The sequence below is a fragment of the Ascidiella aspersa genome, chromosome 1 (genome assembly GCF_963924565.1).
Source record: "Ascidiella aspersa chromosome 1, kaAscAspe10.2, whole genome shotgun sequence".
NCBI classification, from domain to species: domain Eukaryota; kingdom Metazoa; phylum Chordata; class Ascidiacea; order Phlebobranchia; family Ascidiidae; genus Ascidiella; species Ascidiella aspersa.
In genome coordinates this window covers 2774343-2798975 of record NC_139447.1, presented here as the reverse complement: position 1 = coordinate 2798975, position 24633 = coordinate 2774343, and the positions used below count along the sequence as shown (strand labels likewise).

Genomic DNA, 24633 nt, shown 5'->3' with positions numbered 1-24633 from the left:
CGATGTCAAACTATAAACAAATTTGGAAAAAATACCTTAGTTACCTTTTTGGGAGCTAACTGAGAAAAAGTTGGCATTTAAATCATGTTCATGCAGAAAACCTTTCATTTTATTAAAACAACATAAACTGTCGCCTTCGTTCTGTAACCTTTTTGTCAGTATATATTGGTTGAACTGATTAAAATGTCTTTATCTTTAAATTAAAAAGTTATGGGTTTTTGTAGCCGCTTTTGCACCAGCCGCATATGTTAAAAAAAAATCTATGCTCTCTTACTTCCTTAGGTTGTCTTGGTATACAGTTGTGTCAGACGGTTGATTGTAAAGTGGCATCTCATAACGCTTGCACAATCCATCCAAAACACCACGGGCAGATTCAGCCTTTTTCTAAAGGTTGCATATATGTTTTCGATTAAACAGCAAGAAAGTAAAATAAACAATTTTCAGTATTAAGCCATATATATCTAACAACAGTAAAAAAAACAATAAGAGATTTTTCAGAGACTAACCGAACCAGCCAACCAATCACGGATTATAGTGCAAGCAAGGTCAGGCTAGAAAAACAACTGCCGTGAGGTTCGAACTGACGACCTTAAGATGGGGGCATATGGAGAAACACTCAACATTTCATCAATTTATCAAAAATGGTATTTCTCTGCGGTAGTTACTGATGTAGGCTATATTTTGAGAAATTGATGGAGGATTTAAAAGATGGTTTGGTCCCTCAAAACTCCTTAAAAACCTTTGTTGAACACATGTGTGTAAATATTTGAGGTACATTTAAATAATAATGAATTTAACAATTTAATTTGTTTGAGGGTGAAAAATTGAAAACACATACAACAAAACCTGCATTTTTCAGTCAAATACAAAAGTGCATAACTTACTCTGTTTTCAGCGTAGATAACTTGCCACAGGTCCCGGTGTTTGGGTTCTACTCGCTGAGGGGAGTTTTCAGCTTTTTCCGGCTCCGGGGGTTTCGTCGCCGAAAGCTCCAGGTTGTTTTTCTTCTTTTCAAGCCTCGTTATTTCGTCTTCGACCTTAAAGGTTAAAATTCAAATGCATATAACATGTATTTAATCACAATTCATTTATTTACAGACAGCATATATACACTTTATACATATATAAATATTAATTTTATTTGACATTTAAATTATGATCGAATAAATTTTAAAACTTTTATTTATATGAACACTAAACACAGATCTGTTCATAATCTTCAGTAGAAAAAGAGTTTATTTAGGCCGCTCTTTTTCTACTGTATTTATATAATTTAAAAAAGCAAGACTACAGTAGAAAGTTTTTATTTTCAATTTCATATTAAATTTACAACTGGTCTCGGTAGTATAATATATATATATATATATATTATAATATATAGCTGATAATAATAAATTTATTTATATATATATATATTATAATATATATAAATTTATTATTCTCAGCTGCAGCATTTACCTTTGATATTTCCCTGTCCACCTTGTCCATCGCTTGTACCAGATCTTCCTTTGATTTTTGTTCCACAACGCCAGGACCGGGCTGGTGCGAGGAATCTGACTTGACTGAAGATACTGGAAGAAAAATATTAACAGTTAAATATGGAAATCAGGTGATGCTGTTTTACAACAAATTGTTTTAAAATCTTGACAGGTTTTCACAAAACAGTGTTTCATTAGGACAAAGTAGAATATCCAGAATTAAAATTTGAAAAAATTTGGCTACCAAAACAAAATATAAAATTTTATTTCTAAAAACTTGTAAATTTTGAGGATCCAGACTGAACAAAATTATTTAAAATAAAAATTAAATTAAATCATAAAATACAAAAATGTAAGACAGCTGAAATTGCCTAACAAATACTGCTATTTAAATGAATAGTCCACCTGAAGTATTTAAAAAAGCCCTTCCAAAGACTTTTAACATTGTTAGATGTTACACAATCTTTTATAAGCACAATGTGAAAGGGAGCAATTCAGTATAGCCACCCCACACATATATGAAAGTAGTTTACTACAACTAACTAATGCATACCACTGGACTGCCTGTGCACTGGGGCTGGTAAGGACTGGGACTGTGCAGCAATTTCATGGGAAGGTGGCTGATTAGATTGAACTATCTTTCCACCAGTATCCATCTTAAATGCTGGAGCCTCCTGTATATAAATATTAACAAGATTAAAACTAAAAATGTACGCTGGTTATTATGAAAGGCAATGCATGGTCAACATAAAATGCAAACAATGCAATAAAATTGTAAACTTCAATCACCATACTGTCATATTTTTATTAAGTTAATTTTGTTTGTTATGGCTAAAAAGAGTAAAAAACTAACACTGTAAGAACTGTTTTAGAAAACAAAGAGGGCTAGTTATCTGGATTTTATCGATGTAAGCATAAAATTATATTTCAACAAAAAATAAATATTCTTACAATTGCAAAATATGGGCTTTGGTAAACTAACGGTTGTTTCTTATCCCAACTAACCTTTTTAATATCTTGATGTAGCTTTGGTGGAACTACACTGTGTTGTATGTGGGGAGCTGGGCCGGCAATGGAGTGACGGGAATGACCAGATGGATGTTCCTAAAAAAATACATAATAATTAAAGCAAAAAAAGTTAAAATAAAATTCACAATCAAAAGTCAGCTCCTATGGTATTTATATTTTGTTATATTTTGTAATAGAAATGCCAGAGGAGGTGTTATTGATTATGGCTGGTAAAACAGTTTATATATGACATTTACAAGTTTAAATTAAAAATGCATTTCACAAACAAAATGATATTATTTCATAGTTGCCTCCTGCTTTTAGTAACAAAAAAGTTTAACCAAAGATAACTGTTAATTAGCTTACTGATATTTACTACAAAAAAGGATATTGGTTAAAATGTTGCCTTGTGAAACAATTTGTGTTTGAATATAAAACAAACAAATAGATAATGCACAACTGTAAATAAATCATTTACTTGATATACTGGTAATTGCAACAAAGTCAACCCAGATTGGCATGGGTATATACTCAGTGTATTGACCAATAATTATGGCATACTCATATTTACAAACCTGCTGCTATAAGAAAGGCTATTAACAAAATACGTTAGTCTAATCATGACTTAATTGATTGCAAAACAAAAAATCTAGCCGGTGGTGAGGTTCAAATTCATGACCTCCAGCCAGACTGGCACAATTGCTCTACTGAGCTAACTATAGCACCCCTGACTGGTAATTTTTCTTAAACAATTTTTAAAATGAAACAGGCTTGTATGTATCACTGTACCTTCAAATGACTGTGTGAAGTCAAGTGAGCTGCATACTGTGGGTTGGATGAAGGTAGCGTTGTAATCTGTCTTTCCATCTGGCGAGGATTGGTACCTTGTGATGCAGGCAATGAAACTCGTCGCATAGGGGCATTCATGGCGTACGACAAACCAGCTCCTAAAATAATTTAAATCAAACAACTTGCATAGGACAGCATAATAACACAATATATGTAAATAAAATATACACCTATTGATGTACTAGATGTAATTTGTAAGAAATAAAATCCAAACTGTGCAATTAAATTTGCTTAAAATTAAAAAAATATTTGTCAAAAAATATATAATTCAAATCAGGTGATAATATCTATCTAAAGTTTATTATATTGCTAGTATTGATCTTTTAAAAAGCAATTTAGTCTGAAAGCTTTAATATTTTGCAAAACGGAACTAAAGTTGTAATACTTTTGGGAAATTAGCGTACATACTCCATTTTTGGGTAAGTTTATATGAGTGCCAGTATGCAAAGTATGCAGTTCTTAACGAGATTCCATAGTAAGTACATTGCAGTAAAAATTGCATGGCCAGATGCACACAAAAAGGTTAAAAGAGCAAGGCGCTTGTTCAAAGTTAAGCAAAATTAGGGTTCATATTCATTTTTTGGGAGCCGATAACCTCTGTCAATCAAACTTCAGGTGCCATCTTTTCCACACAGTGGTTTATTATGAATAAAGCTTTTTACCATGGGCATCTGATATAGTTCCCATAATATCCCGGTCCCTTTCTCCAGCAATTCCAATATCCCTCAAAAGCGACACACGCCGTGATTGGAAGGGTGAGGGTGGGTGATGTGACTGCTGAACTGAGACCATCGGGGGTATTTGGGGCCTTGGAAGGGAGCTCAAAAGTGCCGGGCTCGAGCGGGGGTCAAAGTGGAAAGGTTGATCGGAAGCTTTTGAGAGCATCGCCAAGTAAGGGTGGGGTAGGGAGGCATGGGTCGGGGCTGAAACGTACATCTGGGGCATTCCCAAAGGGTTGTTGGACAGGGATGGTGTTGAGTGCCGAATGTTTCCACCTTGCCTGTAAATTCATAGTGGAATAATTAACCAAAAGTGAATAGACTAGGAATAGACCAGTTTGCATTGTAAGTGAAGTGAACATCCAAAAATGTTTAAAGCAATTTAAGTCGTACCCAAATTAGTAAATTACATACTTAAATTTTAAAAAATATTAAATTGTAGCAGGACACTAAATTCAACTCCGGCTAAAACCTGGGTTGCCACCAGTGCGTATTCTTGGGACTTCATGTAAAGATCTCGGGCGTGCAGAACCAAATGCGTGGAGGTGTGGGGCATGAATTAGTTGTTGAAATTATTAGAGTTTATTCAACAGAAAAGCGTTTAAGTGATGCTTGCTTTAATACTCCTTTTAGGTTACGTATCTAACTTGCCAGCCAACCGCAAGACGTTCTCATTTAAATAGTGTCGTATGAGTCGATGAATGAATAACCATTTTCAAACTATAGATTGGCGAAACAAGTTAGCATGTAGCAGATGCCACTTGCAAATATCAACGCATTAGTTGGTAATAAATCATGCCCTACAGAGGTGTGCAATCATGTTTTTTGCACACCTTTTTTTCCAAAATTTACCTTTTGTTTAGATGTGCAATATACCAATTCACAGTTGTGCAAACAAGCTGCTTACGAGAAAATATTGGGTGTGCACCTGACATAGAATGCAGACTGGGGCGCTGGTCTAGAATCCTACCACAACGTTAAATTAATTATTAAGCAATGCACAATGCGTGGGTTAGGGTGTCGGTTAGTGTTTGGGTGTGGGTAGGTCAAGTAATATTGTTTAACACTATTACTGGACTCACCCAAACCGAAACGCTAACCGGCACCCTAACCCTAATAATGTTCGTTGTGGTAGGATTCTAGACGAGCGCCCAGACTGGATCTCAGGCATGCATTAAAACCTAAATTACACACCTGCACACTTTTTTTTTTAATTTGGATTTTTTTTTAATAAACAAAAACTGCGCCCCAGAATTTCCTACATGCCAATGGGTCCATAATATTAATCCTTTTTTAAAGAACCACAATTCTTATAAAACGTTTGGGAATTATGGATCTAAATATTCGTAGACGTAAAATAATGATTTGTTGGGAAAAAATACAAACCTGGACAAATGCTCGTCGCTTCTTTGAGGTGCATATTGTGGGTGCTGAGGCCTGGCTTGCCACGGAGGCTTCATTTTTTAAGTTAGATAAACGATAACCTAAGGTTTTAAGTTAAACATTCACGAAAAATACGACCAACCTTCCTAGAATTACATACTTCGTAAACAAAACCAGATTTATTGTGGTCATAGAAATCCTAAACTTATTTTAAAACTGGTATTTATGACGAGTGAGAATGTAAACCAATTTCTCTAGAAACTTTTGTTGAAGACTGGTGTATAAATAAACTAAACAAATCACAAATATATCTAATATATAATGCTAAAACTTGAACCTCTCTTAAAACATTGTTGTTGTACAGTAATTAATATTTAGAAATTAGATCAAACAAGTTTTGCCAGCGATATTCCAACTATTAATATTTCATTCAGTTAGTAGATGTTTTTTACGTCTCCTTTTCATTTTTTAACAAAAAAAAACGTTTAGGTGCGTAATGCGTATATTGTGATTTATTGATATATAAGTTTAATGTACTAGTAAAAGTGCTATACAACACCAAAACTGTATAGTAATTGTGTGACAAATCACTACAAATAAGAAAGTAAACCCTATTGCCGACTGCCTTTTCCATACATAATAGAAATTTCATTTGCCTTGGCTTCTTTATGTCGACTTACATAACAGGAAATTATCTTTATTGTTTGTTTTGTGTTTTGCAAGTCATTTGTAAAAGTCACGTGACGGCAGCTTGGTGTATATATATCTAGCAGAGCATGTCGGGAGCAGCAGGTTTGTTTATCAGCCGCAATTTTCGCCTTTTGCTCCGTTTCCAGAAATATCCGGTCCACGTCGCCGCTTTACCTCGATTCGTAACAGCTGGAGGATTTCTCAGCATGTCTTTTAAAGGTTAGGACGCCCAGAGTATTAATGAGTTAATATTTACAAAGCGAGTTGTTGGTTTTATGGTTGAAAACAACCGCCGAATGAAAAAAGGCGAAAAGCTTTCGCGCTTATGCATTTTTGAGTTACGTTGAATGGTTAGAAGAAGATGACTGGTTTCAGTAATAATTACCCGCAATTTTTCGGCCTAATTGTTTTGATATTGGCGACGTTTCATAGAGTCAACTCTGAAAGTTCTCTTTTCACAGACGAAGAATTGAAGAAACGCCTGACGCCATTGCAGTACCAAGTAACCCAGAAAAAAGGAACTGAAATGTAAGGAATTATAATATAACTATTCCAAGATGCTAGTTTAAAATCCTACCACATTTTTATTCAAGGGTAAATATGACACTGGTCTAAAATCCTACCATAACGCGCCATATTTGAGTTAGGTTGTGAGTTATCTTTTGGGTTGGTTAAGCATTATTATTAAATAATAAATATATTAATACTTGTTCCATTCAAACGCCAACCCCCAACATAACCCTGATATTTTGCGTTAATCTAATAAATGTGTGGAATGTGGTAGGATTGTAGACCAGTGCCATTTATAGCTAAAATTATTTTTGTTAGGGTGAGAGTTAAAAGTTGGGTTGATCAAGTAATACTGATGTATTTACTATACTTTTTTTCTTCCTTGGATGTTTTCATTTTTTGACAATTTTTTGAGCAAATATTATTTTTATTGAAAATGTTTAACGAACTGTGCTTTAAAGGGAAGCCATTGTTACAAACCTATAATTGCTAAATTGCTAGCAACCTTTTAATGAACTGGCTCCAAAAGTTAAAAAAAAGATTGATTGCCTAGAAAGTAGTCACAAAAGTTTAAATGGTAAGTAGAAAGTAAAAATTAGGCATAATGTGTGCCCGAATTTTGCTAAACTGTTGTTTCATGACCTGGTAAAATAATCCACATACTTTACACAACTCCTGTTTTGTGAATATATTTGCTTTCTGAAACACCAGAAAATTGTTCGCATGAAAACCACTTGAAAATTCTACAGTATAATACTGGAAAAGGTCGATAAAACAGTGTAAAACACCAATTTGCAAGTATTTTAAGCCAGATGACACCAACTGTGGGGTAAGGAAAGTGGGCTACGAAAGATATTTATCGGAAAGGTATCATTGTTGAAGTGTGCGCAAAAAAAAATTTAAGTGCATTGAATGCTTATCCATATTATCTTGAAATGGCAGATGCTAAAAAGCACTTTCAAGGTGGTAAACTTAATCTATAATTAACCAAATTATTACTTTACAGGGCATTTACTGGAGAATATGAAAAAAACAAGGAGCCAGGAATGTACAATTGCGTGGTTTGTGGAGAACCACTTTTCAAGTAAGTCTTATTCCACTTTCATTTAACTATTAATATAAATGCAAAAAAAAATTGTTAAGATCTTTATTGGAAATGGATTAAACTAATTTGCAATAAATATTCAAACCACGCAATTCATGGATTTGCATGTATTGAATTAGTCAGGTCTTTACAATGCAAATTCACTCAAAAATGCAAATACTTTGTTTAGATTATGAACAGCTGGTTTTGATGTACCTAACAAATCTAATTAACATATGTCAATATCTATTCAAAGAAAGATACACAAAATTACACACACATGTGTGTTCAACAACTGTGATTGAGTCCATCTTAACTCTGCTTTTTGATCAATGAAAGCCATCGCAGACTCACTAAAATCTGTCAATCAATGATGCAAGCAGGGCAGGCTAGAAAAACAACTAGCCTGCAGTGAGGTTCAAACTCACGACCTTTCTTGCCTGCCTTGGTAGCATCATTAAACAACAGATTCGGTTAGTCTGCGATGGCTTTCGATTTACTATGTCTATATCTGTTCACTTGCATGAATCTTAAAAACTCTTTGGATTCCAAAATTTAATTTCTATCTATGTATTTTCTTTTACTGTGAACGTATGTAGTAAATCCAATCATAAATTTGTGCAGGTCTGATCACAAGTATGATTCAGGATCGGGCTGGCCTTCTTTCGACAGACCGGTCGATGACAAAAATATCCAAAGAAACAGCGACAAAAGCTTAGGCAGAGAAAGAACTGAAGTCGTGTGCAAGAAGGTAATTTAAATTGTGAAAAAAAAACCTTCCAAATTTTTAGTAATTGATTGTTAGGCAATTTTTTTCCATTTACAACTTGTTTTTTTTGTTGCCCAGTTTTGTCTTCTGCAAACATTATGCCGTGGCCATTTCCAGATAGTGTCTTATTAATAAATGAATTTGGGTGGTTGACAAACTGGTCACTTTGTTAAACAAATACTTGGTTGATAGTTGCAACTAATTTGCTATACAGAAATCCACTCATACAATTTACCCACCCGTATAGCATGATGGATTGAAAGTTTCCATTTGTTATTTCACCATTACGATTTACCGTTCAGGTTAATCCCTAAGAAAGCGTGTTTTTTCTTACAACTAATTTGTTAAAACCCAATGTGTGAAGCCGAAATGAAACCCATAATAATGACACTATAAGCTTATAATATATTAACTTAAAAAATGTTTATGTTTATTTTTATTTACAGCTGAAAAATGTACATATTCAGGTTAATCCTTAACAAAGCGTGTTTGTTGTGTTGCAACTAGTTTGTTTTCAATAAACTGTTCTGTTTTCATTCTATAGTGCCAGGCTCATCTCGGTCATGTTTTTACGGACGGTCCTGCGTCGACTGGGGAAAGATATTGCATCAACAGCGCCTCTCTGGCGTTTGACAAGAAAAATAAAGACGAACTGTAAAGTGGATTCAGTAAAGATAATAGTAATCAAACATTATTGCTTTATGCTAGCTTATACCATTCATCGCATTGCATTCAAAGCTTATGTTATATAAGACGCATTGCCTCGATCTAGTTGCCTGGGTTCGCAATATAACTTGTAATTGTTAAACTTAAACAGAATACTTTATTAAGTGAATGATGTGTTGGCCTTCTGTTCAAATCTCGTGTGTTCCATTTTATTAGTGCTTGTATCAGCAAATTATGTTACTTTAAAAATCGCCGTAAAAACTGTCGCCAATAAAAAGATTGTAAATCAAGACATTTAGAGCGTTTATTCAATGAAACATTCACACATATGTGTGTTAATAGCTCAGATCTAGCCCTTCGAAGCTGCTTTTTTTTAGAGCGTATCTCCGACTTTTTAAAGCCTACAAAATATATCCTGCGTTCCAAAGGCCCACAAAAATATCGAACTTCATAGTTAATAATAGCCGCAGGCAAAAAATAGAAAGTCCGATACTATCGGATCGAGGCCGATACCCGATATTAACTGGTAGTATCGGTACACGTCCGATAAAAGGGTGGCATTGGTGCCGATACCAATTAATACAGTTGTTTTAGCTACGGTTTGCAATCCAACGCAGCGACAGGCACAACCTCAATTAACGATCCCTGCTTTCGATTCTACATTAAAAGGTCAACCTATCAAAAATAGTAGGATAACAACTGAATGTAATTAATGCTAATGCAAATTTGGTCTATTAACCTAAAAAATACTTTTGGACGTCTTGATTTTATCTATTTTGCTCATTTTAGCATACTTATGACGTCATGTCTAGGTGGATCGCAATAAATGTCCGAAATAACGGTATTGGGAAAATGTCAAATAACAATACCTAAGGATTTGGGTAAAAAGTGAGTTGTGTTAAAATCAACTAAATATTGTTCTTTGGGAGTTTTTTTGCTAGTTGCTGTCCTGCAGTTTGACGAAAGCTGCTGGCTCATAATGACATGACATAAAAAATGCCTTGCGTCATCATGACGCCCAAGTCGAAAAAATTCTGGGCAGCCACTCTTTCCAGAAACGTGACCCATATATGTTCGCATATTAAAAACAATATGTTAAAAACAATAATTATGCGCGCTATAAACTACCTGAACGCCACGCCATATAAGGTTTTAAATTTAGAAAAAGGCAAACTTTCGAAAATTTCGTACTTTATTAACTTAAGAAATATACGGAAAAGTATACGCAGGCACTTTGTAGACCACAGGTTTGCACACGTTTTTAGTTAACTTTTCCATAAACCTTTATATTTGACAGTGGCATATTAGTTGTAATGTCTTGTCCCAATCCAGCATTCATTTGCAGCGGTTTGCGCTCCATATTGTTACCGGGTTGAAACTCCGGTTATTCAATTGAAACACTCTGTTGGATTCATTGTGGTCAAAACCCACACATTCCAGTAATATGCGACTTATTTGGTGACAGTGTAGTGACTCCGCAGGTCAGTTTGTAAGGGCCGAGATTATTCCTGCTGCGTTGTATCGACCGCCTTCTTCTTCTCCATCTACTATTTTCGGAGAGACCGCTCAGTCCTCGTCATATACCGCTCTGTCTCTCGCTAAGACCAGACCTAACTTTCTCTGGTCTCCTCTTGCTCCCCCCCATTAACTTATTTGATGGAAAAAACAGCAAAAGCTAACAGCCCGCCGAAGTCAGCTATATCTAACATTTATGATATGCCATTGTCAGCAGCCTTCTTATAGCTCCCAACTATCCCTCTACGCTTCACCATACAACAGCGTTTCCTAGTTTTAATATTTTTCTATAGAAATTTATATACATACAACAAATGGTATTGAAAAGATTTAGGCCTATCTACCCGCGACGCCTTGGGTTCGTTGCGCGTTCCCTTAGTTTTAGAACCTTGCTTCAAACTTCTAGTTTAATTTTTTTCCTAAATAAATAAACAAAAAAAGCATTGAACAAGTTCCACAGCTCATTTTTTTCCAACCAAGAGGTTTAGACTTACAAATGCGATCTTTACGATTTTCTTAATTTTTTATTGACTGAAACAAAAGTATTACAAAAACAACTCTTCAACAGTGGCAAAAGCAAGCCGGAGTGGCTTTCGGGTAGAATATTTATTGTAGGTACGCCGAACCGCTAAATACATCAACTTTTTAACCAGGCCATCCCGCCATAGTCGTGAATGCATTTGTTGCATATTTAAGCATTAGATCGAAAAAAAACACGGGTTACTTTCGGTCATGACGTGTGTTTGTGACGTTTCTATGAAAATTTTATGCGTATTTGTAAGAAACGTTTTTATCATTAATATTCTACTTTTATATTAATCGGAGTTTCCCAAGCTGCCATAACCATGCATGTGTTGAGCAAAAAGTTTTTCTGCCTTCGAATCAACATCATCACAAGCTTCGAAAAACGAAAGTGTATTTTGCGCTCAGCTAAACGAAGTAGGCAGCCAGTGCCTGAAATTTGTTTAATCAGAGTTTCCCAAAGTTTTATCAGATTTTCCCAAGCTGCCATCAAATTCATGTGTTGCGCAATAATTTTTATTTCTGACCTTGGTCGAATCAAAATCATCACAAAGTAAAGAAAGAAAGTGTATTTTGCGCTCAGCTAAACGAAGTAAGCAGCAAGTTGCGACATCTTGTCTTTTGGTGCTTTCCTTCCGCGACCTCTTGACCCCCGACCTCTCCCGCGACCCCTAGTGTTGGCGTGCTGTCGTTTGACGAAGAGACGAGCTTGCTTGAGTTTTATCAGGTTCGAGAAAACCTCGTCGCAAAAGATGCAACCTGAATGAAGGGAGGTTGGGGTTATAGTGGCGATTTGGAATGTCCGTAATACGCGTGTGTGTGTGTGTGTGTGTGTGTGTGTGAACCTGCCCACGTTTGAACCAAACGCACAACATTTCTTAAATCAAGAAAAAACGCGGTAAAGCATTCACAACTTGGATACAACCGCTTAACTGGTACAACTTTCTGGCTTTTTCCACAATCAAACACACAACTTTCCACTGCATTGTTACGTCAAAACGAGCATCGTCTTGACAACAAATTCAAAAGAAAACAATCGTTTGACGATTACCTTGTATATGAAGGGCTGCTTGAGATTGGGGTTATAGTGACGACTTTGAATGTTTGGGATAGTCTACTCACTCACGCATATGTGTGTTTAAAACTTTATTAATTAGTCCAGACCACCAAAAAGAATTAGTCCAGACTTCAACCTACTGGACTTCTTTAGATGCGATAACCGGGAAAACTACATAGCACACCTTTCACCACGATGCTGTGTGCTATTAGAAACAAAATTATAAAACAAATTATATAGACAAAAACAAAATTTCAAGTTGGTAAAAACATAATGCAAGCTCTTTAAAGTATGGTTGCCATTTATTTCAATCTAGATCTAGATGTAGGATTATTTAGTATAGAATTCTAAATCATGAAAAGTTTTTTAGATTGGTGACCGATTCAGAAAATTTTTATATTAATTTGTTCAGTTTAAATTTTCTCAAATATAAAAAAAATGTATTAACTAGTCATGTTTAGTAATTTTTTTATGAAACAGAAGTCTTAAATCTAAGGCATCAAACAATGCTCAATGCAACTTTATACGACATTAAACTTTATAATGTGTATATCTTGTACAAATTTAATAATTATCTTTCAAAAACACTATCTAGATTGTTCTGTAAAAAATCTGGATGTTTCTAGATGTAATTTATTTTAATTCTAGATGTTTACTGTTCGAAAAAAGGCAACAGTTCGTTTCAACATTTCTTAACACTATTGCGATGTAATATAACTTTAAAAACATTATTTAGTTGCACAGGAAACACAAATAACGTCTCACCGGTGTGTTTCGTTTCGTTATTTTCCAGCGGGGTTTTGTCTTTGTGGAATTCGACCGAGAGTTGGTAAGCCGAGCATTTGTCGCAAGTAGCGTCTGTAACAGCGATCTAAAAACAACACAGAAGGGTTAGTGTTGGTTGCACGACAACAACTGGATTTAGCTAAAGATTTTTCAAATTTATGCAGAAGTAAAATTAGATCAGTTTTAGCTTAGTAGTTCCAAATTATATTAGAATTAAAATAAAGCTTTTCAATGTTTTCAAATTGGGTTTGAATTTTGTTATTTCACATCAATTTAGTTCAAATCGCAATCTATATAGTAGAATAAATCAAAGTCCCGATATTTATTGAAGGTCTAACTATAAGTTGCAGCCGTTATTCTCCATATGTGTCTACAAACAAGTCCAAAAACCAAAACCAACAAATTGCGCAAGATTTATTTAAACCGTTACCAAAATTCCACCTAATTCTGTATGGGTTTTGATATTTTATGTCTAACCCTCTAACTAAAACCTCCAACAATTATCTTAAGATTTATTCGAAACGTTAAAATGCTTTACCTAAATCTGTATGGGCTTTGATATTCATTCTACACCTAACCACAACATCCAGCCATTATGCTCCTTATCCATACAAACAAGTCCAAAGACCAAAACCAACCAACCCTGTGTGCGTTTTGAAAGAGCTGCACCACCGTAGAGCATCGATTATCGTTGCAGGCGAGCTTCCACTTGGGTGATGACGTCATATCGAGAACAAGCACCCCGTTCTCACAGCTAGGGCAGGGGGAAACCCCCAAGTTGGTGCGTGAGTGCATGCAACCTGGGTGTGTGCACGAATTGCAGCCGGCACCTCGTCGCATGTCCTTGAATGGAGGGTGGTTGTAGCAGTAAGGACATAGCGGGTAGTTCTTGCCCTGGGAGCCTGTTGGTATTCCAAGAAATGCGAGATTATTTTTTTTTCAAATTTTTTTTTTTTTAAATATTAAGTAGTTTTTAAGATCAGTTAATATATGTATGTCCAATTTTCTTTTTGGAAACAATATTAAATTATCTTACCTATCCCTCAATACATGGTTTACAAAGATTATTTGCAAAAAGTTGAAAAACAACACATTGGTATAATTTTTTCTTTCAAATATAACGCATTGTAATTGGTGTGGTTTACACCAAAGCATTTAGCAAGATTTCGTGTAATTAACCTGTCGCAACTGTAAATAAATTGTTTTGTACAAACCGTTATTTTAGTATGCCCGAACTTTCTGTTTTAATTTATTCGCATGTGCCAAAAAATAAACCCGCTACACTTGAGCACTTTTAAAACCCAATATACACTAACATTAAAACAGAGGTTCGCTTTTTTAAAAGTAATTCAAATGTAAAACAGTCACACCTGTTGAGCAAAGCACGAGCTCGAAGTCGTCCAGCGGGCATTTGAGTTCCTTGTACAACTTGATGTTGGTCTTGGCCGGAAGGTCATATGTTTCATCGCAAGTACTGCAGTGTAAGCGAGGTGGGGCGGTTGCTATGAACTTCATAAAGCGTCTGCACTTGCCGCAACTGAACATAGGAAAGCGGGTTTATGTAAAACTTTAAGAAGTAAAGACCAAGGTAATCCTCAAGGTAAACTTCGCACGATGCTGGCCAAGCTCAGATTCGATTACATTAGTGCAGAGGTTCCTAAAGCGTTTGCAATTCCCACATTTAAACGAGGGTGGGGAAGTGGTTCTCAAAAGTTAGGGTCACACTAAAAAAATCTTTGAGATTTCGAAGCCAAGTTTTAACACAACAACAATGTAGAAACTTTACAATTGCGTTTACCACACGAAAACCTACATGCAAACGTCGTCATATTATCAGTTTTGCAACAGGTAGTTTTTAAGTATAAAATGCGTGTCCGCATCTGAACGCAACAAGAGTGGGTATTTGCGAAACTTCAGGCATTAAAGACGAAATAAACTGCAGGGTAACTTCGCACGATGCTCAGACTCGATTTGAGAGTGGGGAAGTGGTTCTCACACTTTTTTGCTAGAGACACACTACAAAAATCTTCAATATTTCGCGGCCTTCTTTTAACAGAATAACAATACAGTAAGTTTACAATCGCCCTTTACACACAACAAACTACATGTAAATGTCTTAATAATATCATATTTGTAACATCTGCAGAACTAAGAAATATAGGCGCAAGGTAAACTTGGCACGATGCTCTGACCCAGTTCAGATTGGATCGCATTTAGTGCGTTTTCCCAAACTGTGCGTAGTTTCAATTTCTTGACAGAAATATATATAAACCTGATAAGAATGACATTCTACCTTTTAGAAGTGATGTTTGGGTATATTTCAGACAGATTTACTGATAATGGTTCGTATCGAAACGTCTTTTTTAAGATGATGTCGATTTACTTGACCAATTAGGCTTTAAACTATTAAGTTACATTACAGATCCGTGCATAGTGCACTTAAATATATTTGCATCCATTACGGACTACGGTATAACATTTACATTAACTGATGATGATACAAGTTCGTATATCGAAGTGTCTTTATCAAGATAATGTCGATCTACTCGACCTATTTGGCTTTGGCATATATTTTCAACCTATATTACATATCCGTGCATAGTGCACCGAAGTGTAATATTTACATTAACTGATGATGGCAAGTATTTTCAAGCTTCAGAACCGTGCATAGAGTACCTAAGGATTTACCTTCTTTACGGGATACTCCAACCAGGGAGCAAAAGGGTTCCTTAAAAAGTGCCAACATTTGGTATATAACGAAGCTCGGCAACCCACTTTACATAATACAAAAACATTTCTTTGTAATCCAAGCTTAAGTAACGAACCGGCACATCGACTTTCCACTTTCTGACAACGGAGTGAACGAAACCTCGAATAGTTTGTCCATGGAGAGAACCTTCGCCACAAAGTAGTTGAACTTTTGCTGGAAGATGGCGGTTGCGTGACGTAATACATCGCGATGTTGGGCTTTGCCTGCAAAAAATAGGAACACACAATTGGACCCAAAAAGCAGCAATACCCAAAGTAGAAAATCAATAAAACCATAGCATTAAGACCAACGACATAATACAGCTAAATACGCAGTAATATCCAGTACAGAATAAGTTCAAAATCGTCTGAATAAAACCCAAAATTTGTCGAAATAAGGCCTAAATTGGATTTATTCTGATTTAGACGGTACTAATACCATTAGGTATAGTCCTATTTTGGCCTTATTCCGAATTGTGTTTTATTCTGAAGATGGTGTTGTTCTTATCTCGGTCTTATGGCTGGAGTCCGCAAAAATATCGCTTTTAAGCAGCAAATACACCATTCCTAAAAATCCGACACCACTAATTGGCAGAAACACCGTAAATTAAGCTCTAAACTAAAGCCAGGCCACTTCTTAGAACATAATTTCAATAAAAAAAGCGGACTGGAAACGCCATTTTTACCGCACACAGCAGTTTTTTTCGGTATTTAAGTTAAAATGTGTTCTTCTGTAGGTAAAGTAAATAAGTAATAAACATGCGAAAATGTGCCGAACAAAATGCAACGCGACCCACATTTCACATATAGATTTATATGTATAATATAAAAGGGCGTATCTGTAAAATACGCCATGGGATCTACATGGGTATAATTTTTAGCTGACGCTATTAGTTAACGTCACAAAACAAGTATGCTTTAGAAACCTGCTGTTTTGGTCGAAAAAATGCGAAATTCGATTTCAATCCAAATACTTTTTTTAGTTTAAAAAAAGGAACGGATTTCAAAATCAAACAGCGTAACTGAAAAACGATCTGGCGCATTCTCCTTAATTATATTTAGACTCTATTTCAGTTTTGTATTTGCACATGGGCAAAAAACAGTTTTTATGAATGGGTTTCTTCAACCTCAGAACCCCTGGGCTGCCACGGATTTTATTTTGATATTGATTTACCGACAATCAGGTGGCATTATTACGCCTAAAGAACACTTTTTGTCGTGGCACCATTTACAACGAGTAACAAATGGTTTACAGGAACAACGCGTAATAACTTAAAAGTGTACACTGGGAAGTATTTACATAAAAACCTACGAGAATATAACAAAACGTGATGCACAGCTTTAAATAAAGCGAACCACGGATGCATATTTGGGTTGTAACTGAACAACAAGTTAGCAAAACTACTTACCAAGTGAAATTAGGTTGAGTTGCTTTTCAACAGCGGACCTCATCGTTGGTAAAGCGAGGTCGGGATCTATCATCTTGTATCCGTGGACCAACACAATGCCTTCATCACAAATAAACAACGTTAAAACATTCGTAAAATTCTGACCATTTTCCGAACGTCATGAACGGCGTCAACGAGGCTCAACCTTTAGGTTAGCGCAGTGTTTCTCTTTTTTCAGCTGCTTTTTTCTGTGTTTCGGAAGTCGAAGTGTGTTTTCTCTTACTAAAATAAATAAGTAATTGCGGAAACGAAATTCAACGGCGACACATATTCCCCATAGATTGATATATACATTAAATATATGCGGATCTTTATGGAACCCCAAACCATTGGCAGCAGGTTTCTGCTTGTCGGTCACTGTTCCGCTGACGCGTATATTAACAATGGAACTAAAAGTTTAAAAACCCGAGTAAAACCAGGATCAGAATTTTTTTAAAGAAATATATATTTATATTGACATCATTACTTCATTAAAAAGTAAGAATTACGGAACTGACGATGCGAGTATAGGCGAAATATATATTCCTTTAAAAAATGTCTGATCCTCGTTTTACACGGGTTTTTAAACTTTAAGCATTATTGTTGTTTACATAGATCGAGAAACACTGATTTAGAGCCTAGTTAAAATATAAATTATTACACTTCAAAACTACGAAATCAACCAACCCCCTTTTTTCCATCTTACCCAGAGTAGTAGGCTGTAGCTTTCTGCCAGCCATAACTGCCACGTAGTTCCTCTGCACAATGTTGTTGATGTGCGTCGAGATGCTGGCATCCGTTCCAATGCCGTGCTTCTCCATGAGCGAGATGAGCTCGCTCTCTGTGAGAAAGTCCGGAGGTCCTGTCTTCCGCTCCGACAACATCACCTTCTCCACGGAACACGAATCCCCCTTCTTCAGCTTGGGAACTGTCTGACCTTCTCCTATCGATTGCCAGTGCATAATCTATGGCGAGAAACGAACATTGGTGATTTTTTTTGCCAAAATCATAACAGACAACCCGTATTTTATTTAGCATGATGATTTATCATGGTTTAAGGGGAGCGCCCAAAGTTTCCACCAGGGCCTAATCGTGAATTACTAGTTATCCACAGTTAGCTACCTCCACTACTTTTTTGACAAATTTACTTTTTGACATTAATTCGCTGCGTGTATTCGCAAATTATGTCTGAAATTTGATAATGAAAAAAAACAATTCGATACGAACTTGTGTCATGTGATGCATGAACTACTTCTCAGTCACATTAACTGATGATGATACAAGCTCGTATCGAAACGTCTTTATCAAGATGATGTCGATCTACTCGACCTCTTTGACTTTGCAATTCATTATCAAGCTACATTACAGATCCGTGCATAGTGTACCCAGGTCTGAAATTCCTAAATTAATTTGGTATCGGAAAAGTACCTATACTATAACATGACATCGGATATCCCTGCATAGAAGGCGTGCTTGACACACAAATAATTACCTCAGTGAAACCTGGTTTGAGCGGGGCGTTGCCTGTACAAGTGAACATCTCGGCACCGACTTTGAATTGTATCTCGGTGTGTAGGTAAGTGCAGTCGGGACTTAAGGTGGCCATGAAATGACGGGCTATGTAATCGTACAGTCGCCAATGGTCGTGACCTGCACAGAAAAATAAAACTTAGGATTAAGTTTTTTATTCACCAATCTTCGGAAATGGCCGTATTTGTCGAATTCTAATTAGGGTAATCAGGTGGCATTATGTAAAGACAAATTGTATTAAATTCTCGACAAGCTTTCGCACAACCGTGCTTCAACAGGCCAAAGTAGGAAAAAGGTAGTATAAAAGCAGGTCAAAATGAACATATGACGATTAATTACAAAAACACTTAGGAAAGCTGAACTTAAAAAAATGTTAAAATCTAAACAACCACCTTTCCTTCGGAAAGGCTTACTGAAATAGGGAGGCTTATCCAGAATTATATTGCCAGCAAAGCGAGGCTAAAAGAACAACAGCGGTGAGATTAGAACGCACAACCTCGGTCATACCGGGACCGTCGCTCTACCAACTGAGCTATACGCAGGCTCAGAAGGGAGCAAGCCGAGAAACAATCATAGCACTGTTGCCTGCTGCATCCTGTTGGTACAACTGGCCTGCAGTGGGATTCGAACGCACAACCTCGGTCATACCGGGAGCGTTGCTTTACCAACTAAGCTACACAGGCTTAAAGGGTAGTTAGTCGAGAAACAATCATAGCACCGTTGCCTGCTGCACCCTGTTGGTACAACTGGCCTGCAGTGGGGTTCGAACTCACGACCTCGGCCATACCGGGACCGTCGCTTTACTAACTCTCGTAAATTGATTTGCAAGCTTACACATACACACATCTAAATACAGATTTCGTGTTCAGATGTGCTCCTTACTGGAGTAACATAGATGGAAAATCTTATATATATATATATATATATACATTTAAGGGCTGTCTTATACGTTGCAATTTATTTCCCCAATACTTAAGACATATTAAGTTGCCGTTTAGTTGCCATCTCATGTTCTAAATCTAATACATGGCAATCTATTCCGACTTTCCAATACATAATTATACTCTAGAATTACCGATTTCATGTTCAGAGGTTCTCCTTAAAAGAGTAACATAGATAGAAAAATATTCCGCAGGTAAATATACATTTCAGGGATGTCTGGTATAAAGTAATTTATTCCGGGTTCTTAAATACTTAGTTACCGATTTCATGCTCAGATGCGCTTCTCATTGGGGTAATAGGAGGGTGATCACCCGCGTCATGACCCTTCCTTGCTTTCAGATCACCCCCTTGAAGCAGGGACTTGGCGTACTGACCCCAGATGGGGTTGCTTGATTGCTGCCCCAGGGGTCCACGGAAATCAAAGTTGTCCGGGTAACTTGTGGTCTCGGTTCGAGGGTAACTGATGTAACCTTGGATGTAGAGGTGCTCGGCTATCTAAGGGGGGTTAGGACAATTTTGAAGGACTTGGTTAGATGAAAGGTGATAATTTCTATTTTTGTCAGAGTTTAAATAGTATTCTTCTGATAAAAATGTATTTTGATTTAATATAATATTATTTTTTAATATTAGTTTTTTTCATGTTTTTTATAAAAAAATTTAAAACAGTGTTTTTCAATGAAAATTTTTTTATAAATTTTAAAACATGTTTAATTTAAAACAGATTTTTTTAATTTATATATTTTTTTATTATCATAATATAGGCTATAAATTTATGCATCAAAAATTTTAACATAACAAATTCTAAGAGAAATGTAGTTTTTCTAGGAGAAATTATGTCTGTTTCTAACAGCAAGGTGGTTCATCTGGTTTAAAAGAATCCTTTTTGTTTTAATATAATATGCAATATACTTAAGTACTTTGCATAAATGTAATGAATGAACCACTGCCCTGGTTAATCATGCGCAGACGACTTAAACTTTCTGTTAAATTTTAAAGGATTGACTGGATTTTAGAAAAACAGGATATAGGAACACAAAATTTCCCTTTTAAAGCGTGGTGATCACCTGCATAGTTTGCTGTGGTCCAATACCGAGAGCTGAACTTGCGATTCTCAGCATTTCAATTGTGTTTAAGGCGAGTGGCCTTTGTTTCTTCTTCTCATCAGCTTTAACCGATTGGACGATCGCTGACTTTTGGTCTTTCACGAATCCAAGGAACATATTGGCGACCGTTTGATCAAACACGCGAACTCTGCGAAAATTTTAATTGTTTTGCTTTCTATTCAGCTAAGCGTATTCAAACGTATGGCGATTGTTTAGAAAAAACAGAAGAAAAAACAACATTTTTTATCACAAATATTTTATCAAAGAAGTATTAGATCATTTAAACACTTTTGACATTTTTTGTTATTTAATAGAAAATCTACACAGCGGTCTGATTATATACAGAATACTGCGAATATTTAGGTCAATTATTTTGTTTTCTAATCAATTAAATCCAATCTAATACACATGACAATTATTTTTCAAAGCAAATAATATTTCATTACCAAGGACAAATTTAGAATAATTTAAATTTTGGTTTAAATATTTAATAAAAAAAAAAAAAAAAAAAAAAAAAAGCAAAAAGTTAATCTATTCCATTGATTGTAAATCAATTTATTTAGTCAAATAAAGAAAAAATCTTTTTTGATTTTTCAGAAACAAAATGGGATATTCACTATTACAATTTTTGAATAAAATAATAAATGATTTAAAAAAAAGGGTTTTGATAATAATACTTTATACAAAAAAGAAAATACTATATACCGGGACCAGTCCAGTTTAATCGTCGGCCCATCATTTGGACACTTGACATCGACGTCTATTTGCCAGTAGGTTTCAGGTTTGAAAGATTGAATTTTGTCATGTCGCTCAACACAAAACGTTAAGGTGGGTGTCTGGCAAGGTCCATAGGAGATTAACGAGCTGTCAAGGTTTCCATATTTTCCCTGCGGTAAAACAGTAAAATAATTGAAAAAAAAATTAAATATGTAGAAATGTCTACACACACTCTTAACATTCTGAATAAAATCTAAACATATAATCAGCCTCTTTTGCACATAGGAGCCAAACATTAGAAATTCCAGGTTGTTTTTTTCCCAAACCAGTACAAAACGGTTAATTAATTACATAAATAAACTTTTGCGCTGTTGCAATTATAATTGATACCAAACATGAAGCATAGGGTAAATTTCTTCCAGTGCCTGTAGGAAAAAAAAACAAGAAAAAAAAAACAATCCATAGCCATGAGTGCAACATTAAATAAAAAAAATTACATTTGGTAAAAATAAAAAATATTGTTTAGGGGTTTATTGGCCTTGTGCAAATATGTGGCAATTTAGGTAGGTTTTGAACACTTTTGGTGACCAATAACTGTGCTTCAGAGTTCATGGTTTGACCCATGTATAAGCCTACATAGGCTAACTGTACACAAAACAACCTAAAATCAGTCCGTTAAAAACTAACACATACCTGGAAATATTTAGTTTGAAATCTCGTGAAGGCACAACCGACCCTTAAATCGAGTTCCTGGCGAGCATCTACCGCCAAAGATTCGTTTTCATTCGGAGAACCGAGCTTGTTCATCGCAGCATGGATGTCTTTGTCGGTGATCGCGCTAAAGTGAGCACGGAACACTGTTTGCCTTGGGGACTGTAAAACATTTACACCTTTCAATTAAAGAGCCAGTAAGTTGTTTTACGAGCAAAACTGCTGGTTAAATATTATATTATGTAATTTACTGACAAGGGGAGATTAAATACAACTGTTATCTGTTTTTTTTTTGTGTGTTTTTAAAAAATATATGAAGTGTTAAAATAAACTAAGTACAACTTCTAAAGCAGTCAAACATTTACTGTTTTTAATAAAAAAAAAGACCAGCTAGTTATTTTATGTCTAAAGTGAATCATGTCTTACTCAAATTTAGTGACAAAGGAAAAATAATAACCGTTACAAATTTTACTTTTAAACTGACAATTTGTTTTGTTGATGATTTTACACCAATATTTAATGTAAAACATAACATTGGTTACTCTTTTCTTTCTGGTATGGGTTAAGCAATAAAAAATTTAACTCTTATCAGACAATCTGTTTTTTTGGTGATTTTACAAAAAGATTTTAAATATCAAAAAAATTGGCAATCTTTTTATTCTGTTAAGCATGTGAACCTACCGGTTTCATAACAGGCAATACTATGTCGAGAACTTCGTAGCAGATATTTTCCCCCTCCTTGTCACAATCCAGCCACAAAACAACGTAATCAATTCCCCTGCCTTCCTTTTCAAGAAATCTGGCAAAAAAACAAAATGTAAAAAATGTGTTTCACAATTCACATCAAATGATCCATAATGAGCTTGTGGTGAAAAACACTTGATTTGTTTTAGGATTAAATGTTAATTATTAAGGTAAAATAGTTTCTGTAAGACGTATAATTTGAAATAATATTCTTATTGAAAATAGGAATTGTTTAAAATTCAAAATATTTTAGTTCAGCTAACTGTAAAGTGTTAATTCTGTATATGGTTTAATCTTGTTTTACCAAAGTATGACAGTTATACAATAGAAACCACTTAACATCTCCACATCAAAAAACCTAAAAGTTTCACAACGCATAATATATTGATAATGTTGCTTATTTCATGTGATGCCTCCAAAAAGGCTATCGAAATGAGTCAGTCTAAGGATTACAGTGCAAGCAAGATCAGACAAATAACTAGTCTAAGGTCAGGTTTCAACTGACGAACTCCAGCCAAACCAATCCTGATGCTCTACTAACTGACGTAAATAGGCTTATTGGAAGCTAGTCAAGAAACGCCCATAGAACCATTGCCCGCTATACTCAGGATCAACAGCCTGTGCCAGCAACTGAAGCTCTCAATGTTACTTACTTGACAATGTTAAGTTTTGGGTTTGATTCCTTTTTGAAGGTTGGAGCGTTGAACAACTCGGCCGGGTCAACTTTGTCCCAGTTGTTGTACTTTCCGTCAAAATCCAGGGCCATCACATGTCCGCAAACAGAAGTGACTTTAAAATTCACTGGTTCACCTTGAAATTTACCTGAACAAATAAAGTTATACAGTGCGGCATTCTGTTAGGAAAAATTATGTAGTAATTTACACGGATATAAAGAAAAAATGGTGTTCTGTAAACATTTTTATTTTTATGTTGAAGACTATTTTGAAAATGAATAAAGTTATTTAAAACAGTCAAAATGCTACCTACTTCTGTATGGGCTTTGATATTCTTATATATAAGTCTTACCACAGCCTCCAACCAATATGCAATTTTATTTTACTTTACTATTTAGTCCAACTTACTTGTAGAAAGTAAATAAACTTACCAGAGTATTCATGAATTGGACAAGCACTGCTGATACCTTTTCTTGTGTTTAAACTACCGCGGGATAAGATTTTGGCAATTGATAGCGACAGAGATGGTTTCTCCGCAACCATTAAAACGGTCTTCATTTCTCAAATCACTTTTTGTATTTCACCTATTCAACTGGAAACCATAAATAAATAGTTTAATTTGCAGGAATACACCAAAAAATAAATTATTTGCTTTTTCAGATTACCATCACAAACAAAATTAGCACCACAACCTTTTAAATTAATTTGGTTAAACTTGCTGTTATAAACTAATTGGCTCTTCTAAGTAAACTAAATAATAACAAAACTTATTATTAAACAAAAAAATATGGCTAAACAAATGTATCCAATTTAGGTTCATCATTAGCTTCTTACTATTATCACAGCTATAAATCTGAAAATTTATAAATTATTAGTATAAATTTACTATAAAATAGTATCACAATAAGAAACAATGTTTTAAAATTATTTTAAGTACATTCAAGGCGCCATACTGCAATAACACACAATACTAATCTTGCTTCACCCCTGCATAATTAGAA

At 35.2% G+C, this 24633-nt stretch overlaps 3 protein-coding genes across 6 annotated transcripts in view; 1 reads left to right on the top strand and 2 right to left on the bottom strand.

Annotated features, from left to right (window-relative positions):
- Nucleotides 1-5578, bottom strand: part of LOC146166546 (uncharacterized) — a 40187-nt gene extending 34609 nt beyond the window's left edge. Inside the window, exons 1-8 of the mRNA XM_083389190.1 lie at nucleotides 5441-5578; nucleotides 3998-4335; nucleotides 3276-3433; nucleotides 2484-2582; nucleotides 2032-2152; nucleotides 1459-1571; nucleotides 885-1037; nucleotides 275-384 (exon numbers count right to left, since the gene is read on the bottom strand). Coding sequence (XP_083245316.1) covers nucleotides 275-384; nucleotides 885-1037; nucleotides 1459-1571; nucleotides 2032-2152; nucleotides 2484-2582; nucleotides 3276-3433; nucleotides 3998-4335; nucleotides 5441-5514 — 1166 coding nt within the window. The 5' untranslated portion in view covers nucleotides 5515-5578. The remainder of the gene's footprint in view (nucleotides 1-274; nucleotides 385-884; nucleotides 1038-1458; nucleotides 1572-2031; nucleotides 2153-2483; nucleotides 2583-3275; nucleotides 3434-3997; nucleotides 4336-5440) is intronic.
- A 603-nt stretch (nucleotides 5579-6181) lies between these two features.
- Nucleotides 6182-9441, top strand: LOC146166545 (uncharacterized). Its single transcript, XM_083389169.1, has 4 exons — nucleotides 6182-6655; nucleotides 7644-7721; nucleotides 8346-8472; nucleotides 9035-9441. The coding sequence occupies exons 1-4, from the start codon at nucleotides 6489-6491 to the stop codon at nucleotides 9146-9148; spliced, it is 486 nt and encodes a 161-aa protein (XP_083245295.1). The 5' UTR covers nucleotides 6182-6488; the 3' UTR covers nucleotides 9149-9441.
- A 2335-nt stretch (nucleotides 9442-11776) lies between these two features.
- On the bottom strand, nucleotides 11777-24190 carry LOC146166544 (DNA topoisomerase 3-beta-1-like). 4 transcript variants are annotated; one of them, XM_083389013.1, is made up of 15 exons: nucleotides 24064-24190; nucleotides 23612-23780; nucleotides 22884-23013; nucleotides 22197-22376; nucleotides 21492-21673; nucleotides 20748-20934; nucleotides 19944-20178; nucleotides 18704-18861; nucleotides 17918-18176; nucleotides 17194-17292; nucleotides 15862-16009; nucleotides 14407-14573; nucleotides 13679-13938; nucleotides 13016-13121; nucleotides 11777-11952 (listed from the first exon to the last, which is right to left on the bottom strand). In XM_083389013.1, the coding sequence occupies exons 1-15, from the start codon at nucleotides 24188-24190 to the stop codon at nucleotides 11777-11779; spliced, it is 2583 nt and encodes an 860-aa protein (XP_083245139.1). The 4 variants fall into 4 exon arrangements, with proteins under 4 accessions (XP_083245139.1, XP_083245147.1, XP_083245123.1 ...); XM_083389021.1 differs by having other exon boundaries at nucleotides 22197-22368; nucleotides 22885-23013; XM_083388997.1 differs by having other exon boundaries at nucleotides 22197-22393; nucleotides 22892-23013.
- Between the last annotated feature and the right edge of the window lie 443 nt (nucleotides 24191-24633).

Coding starts and splice junctions, on each gene's coding strand:
- LOC146166545 (XM_083389169.1), top strand. CDS start 6,489: ATGACTGGTTTCAGTAATAATTACCCGCAATTTTTCGGCCTAATTGTT. Junction 7,722..8,345: donor TGTGGAGAACCACTTTTCAA/GTAAGTCTTATT, acceptor AAATTTGTGCAG/GTCTGATCACAAGTATGATT. Junction 8,473..9,034: donor CTGAAGTCGTGTGCAAGAAG/GTAATTTAAATT, acceptor TTCATTCTATAG/TGCCAGGCTCATCTCGGTCA.
- LOC146166544 (XM_083388997.1), bottom strand. CDS start 24,190: ATGAAGACCGTTTTAATGGTTGCGGAGAAACCATCTCTGTCGCTATCA. Junction 16,010..17,193: donor ACTCAACCTAATTTCACTTG/GTAAGTAGTTTT, acceptor TATTTTTTGCAG/GCAAAGCCCAACATCGCGAT. Junction 11,953..13,015: donor TAACGAAACGAAACACACCG/GTGAGACGTTAT, acceptor CCCTTCATTCAG/GTTGCATCTTTTGCGACGAG.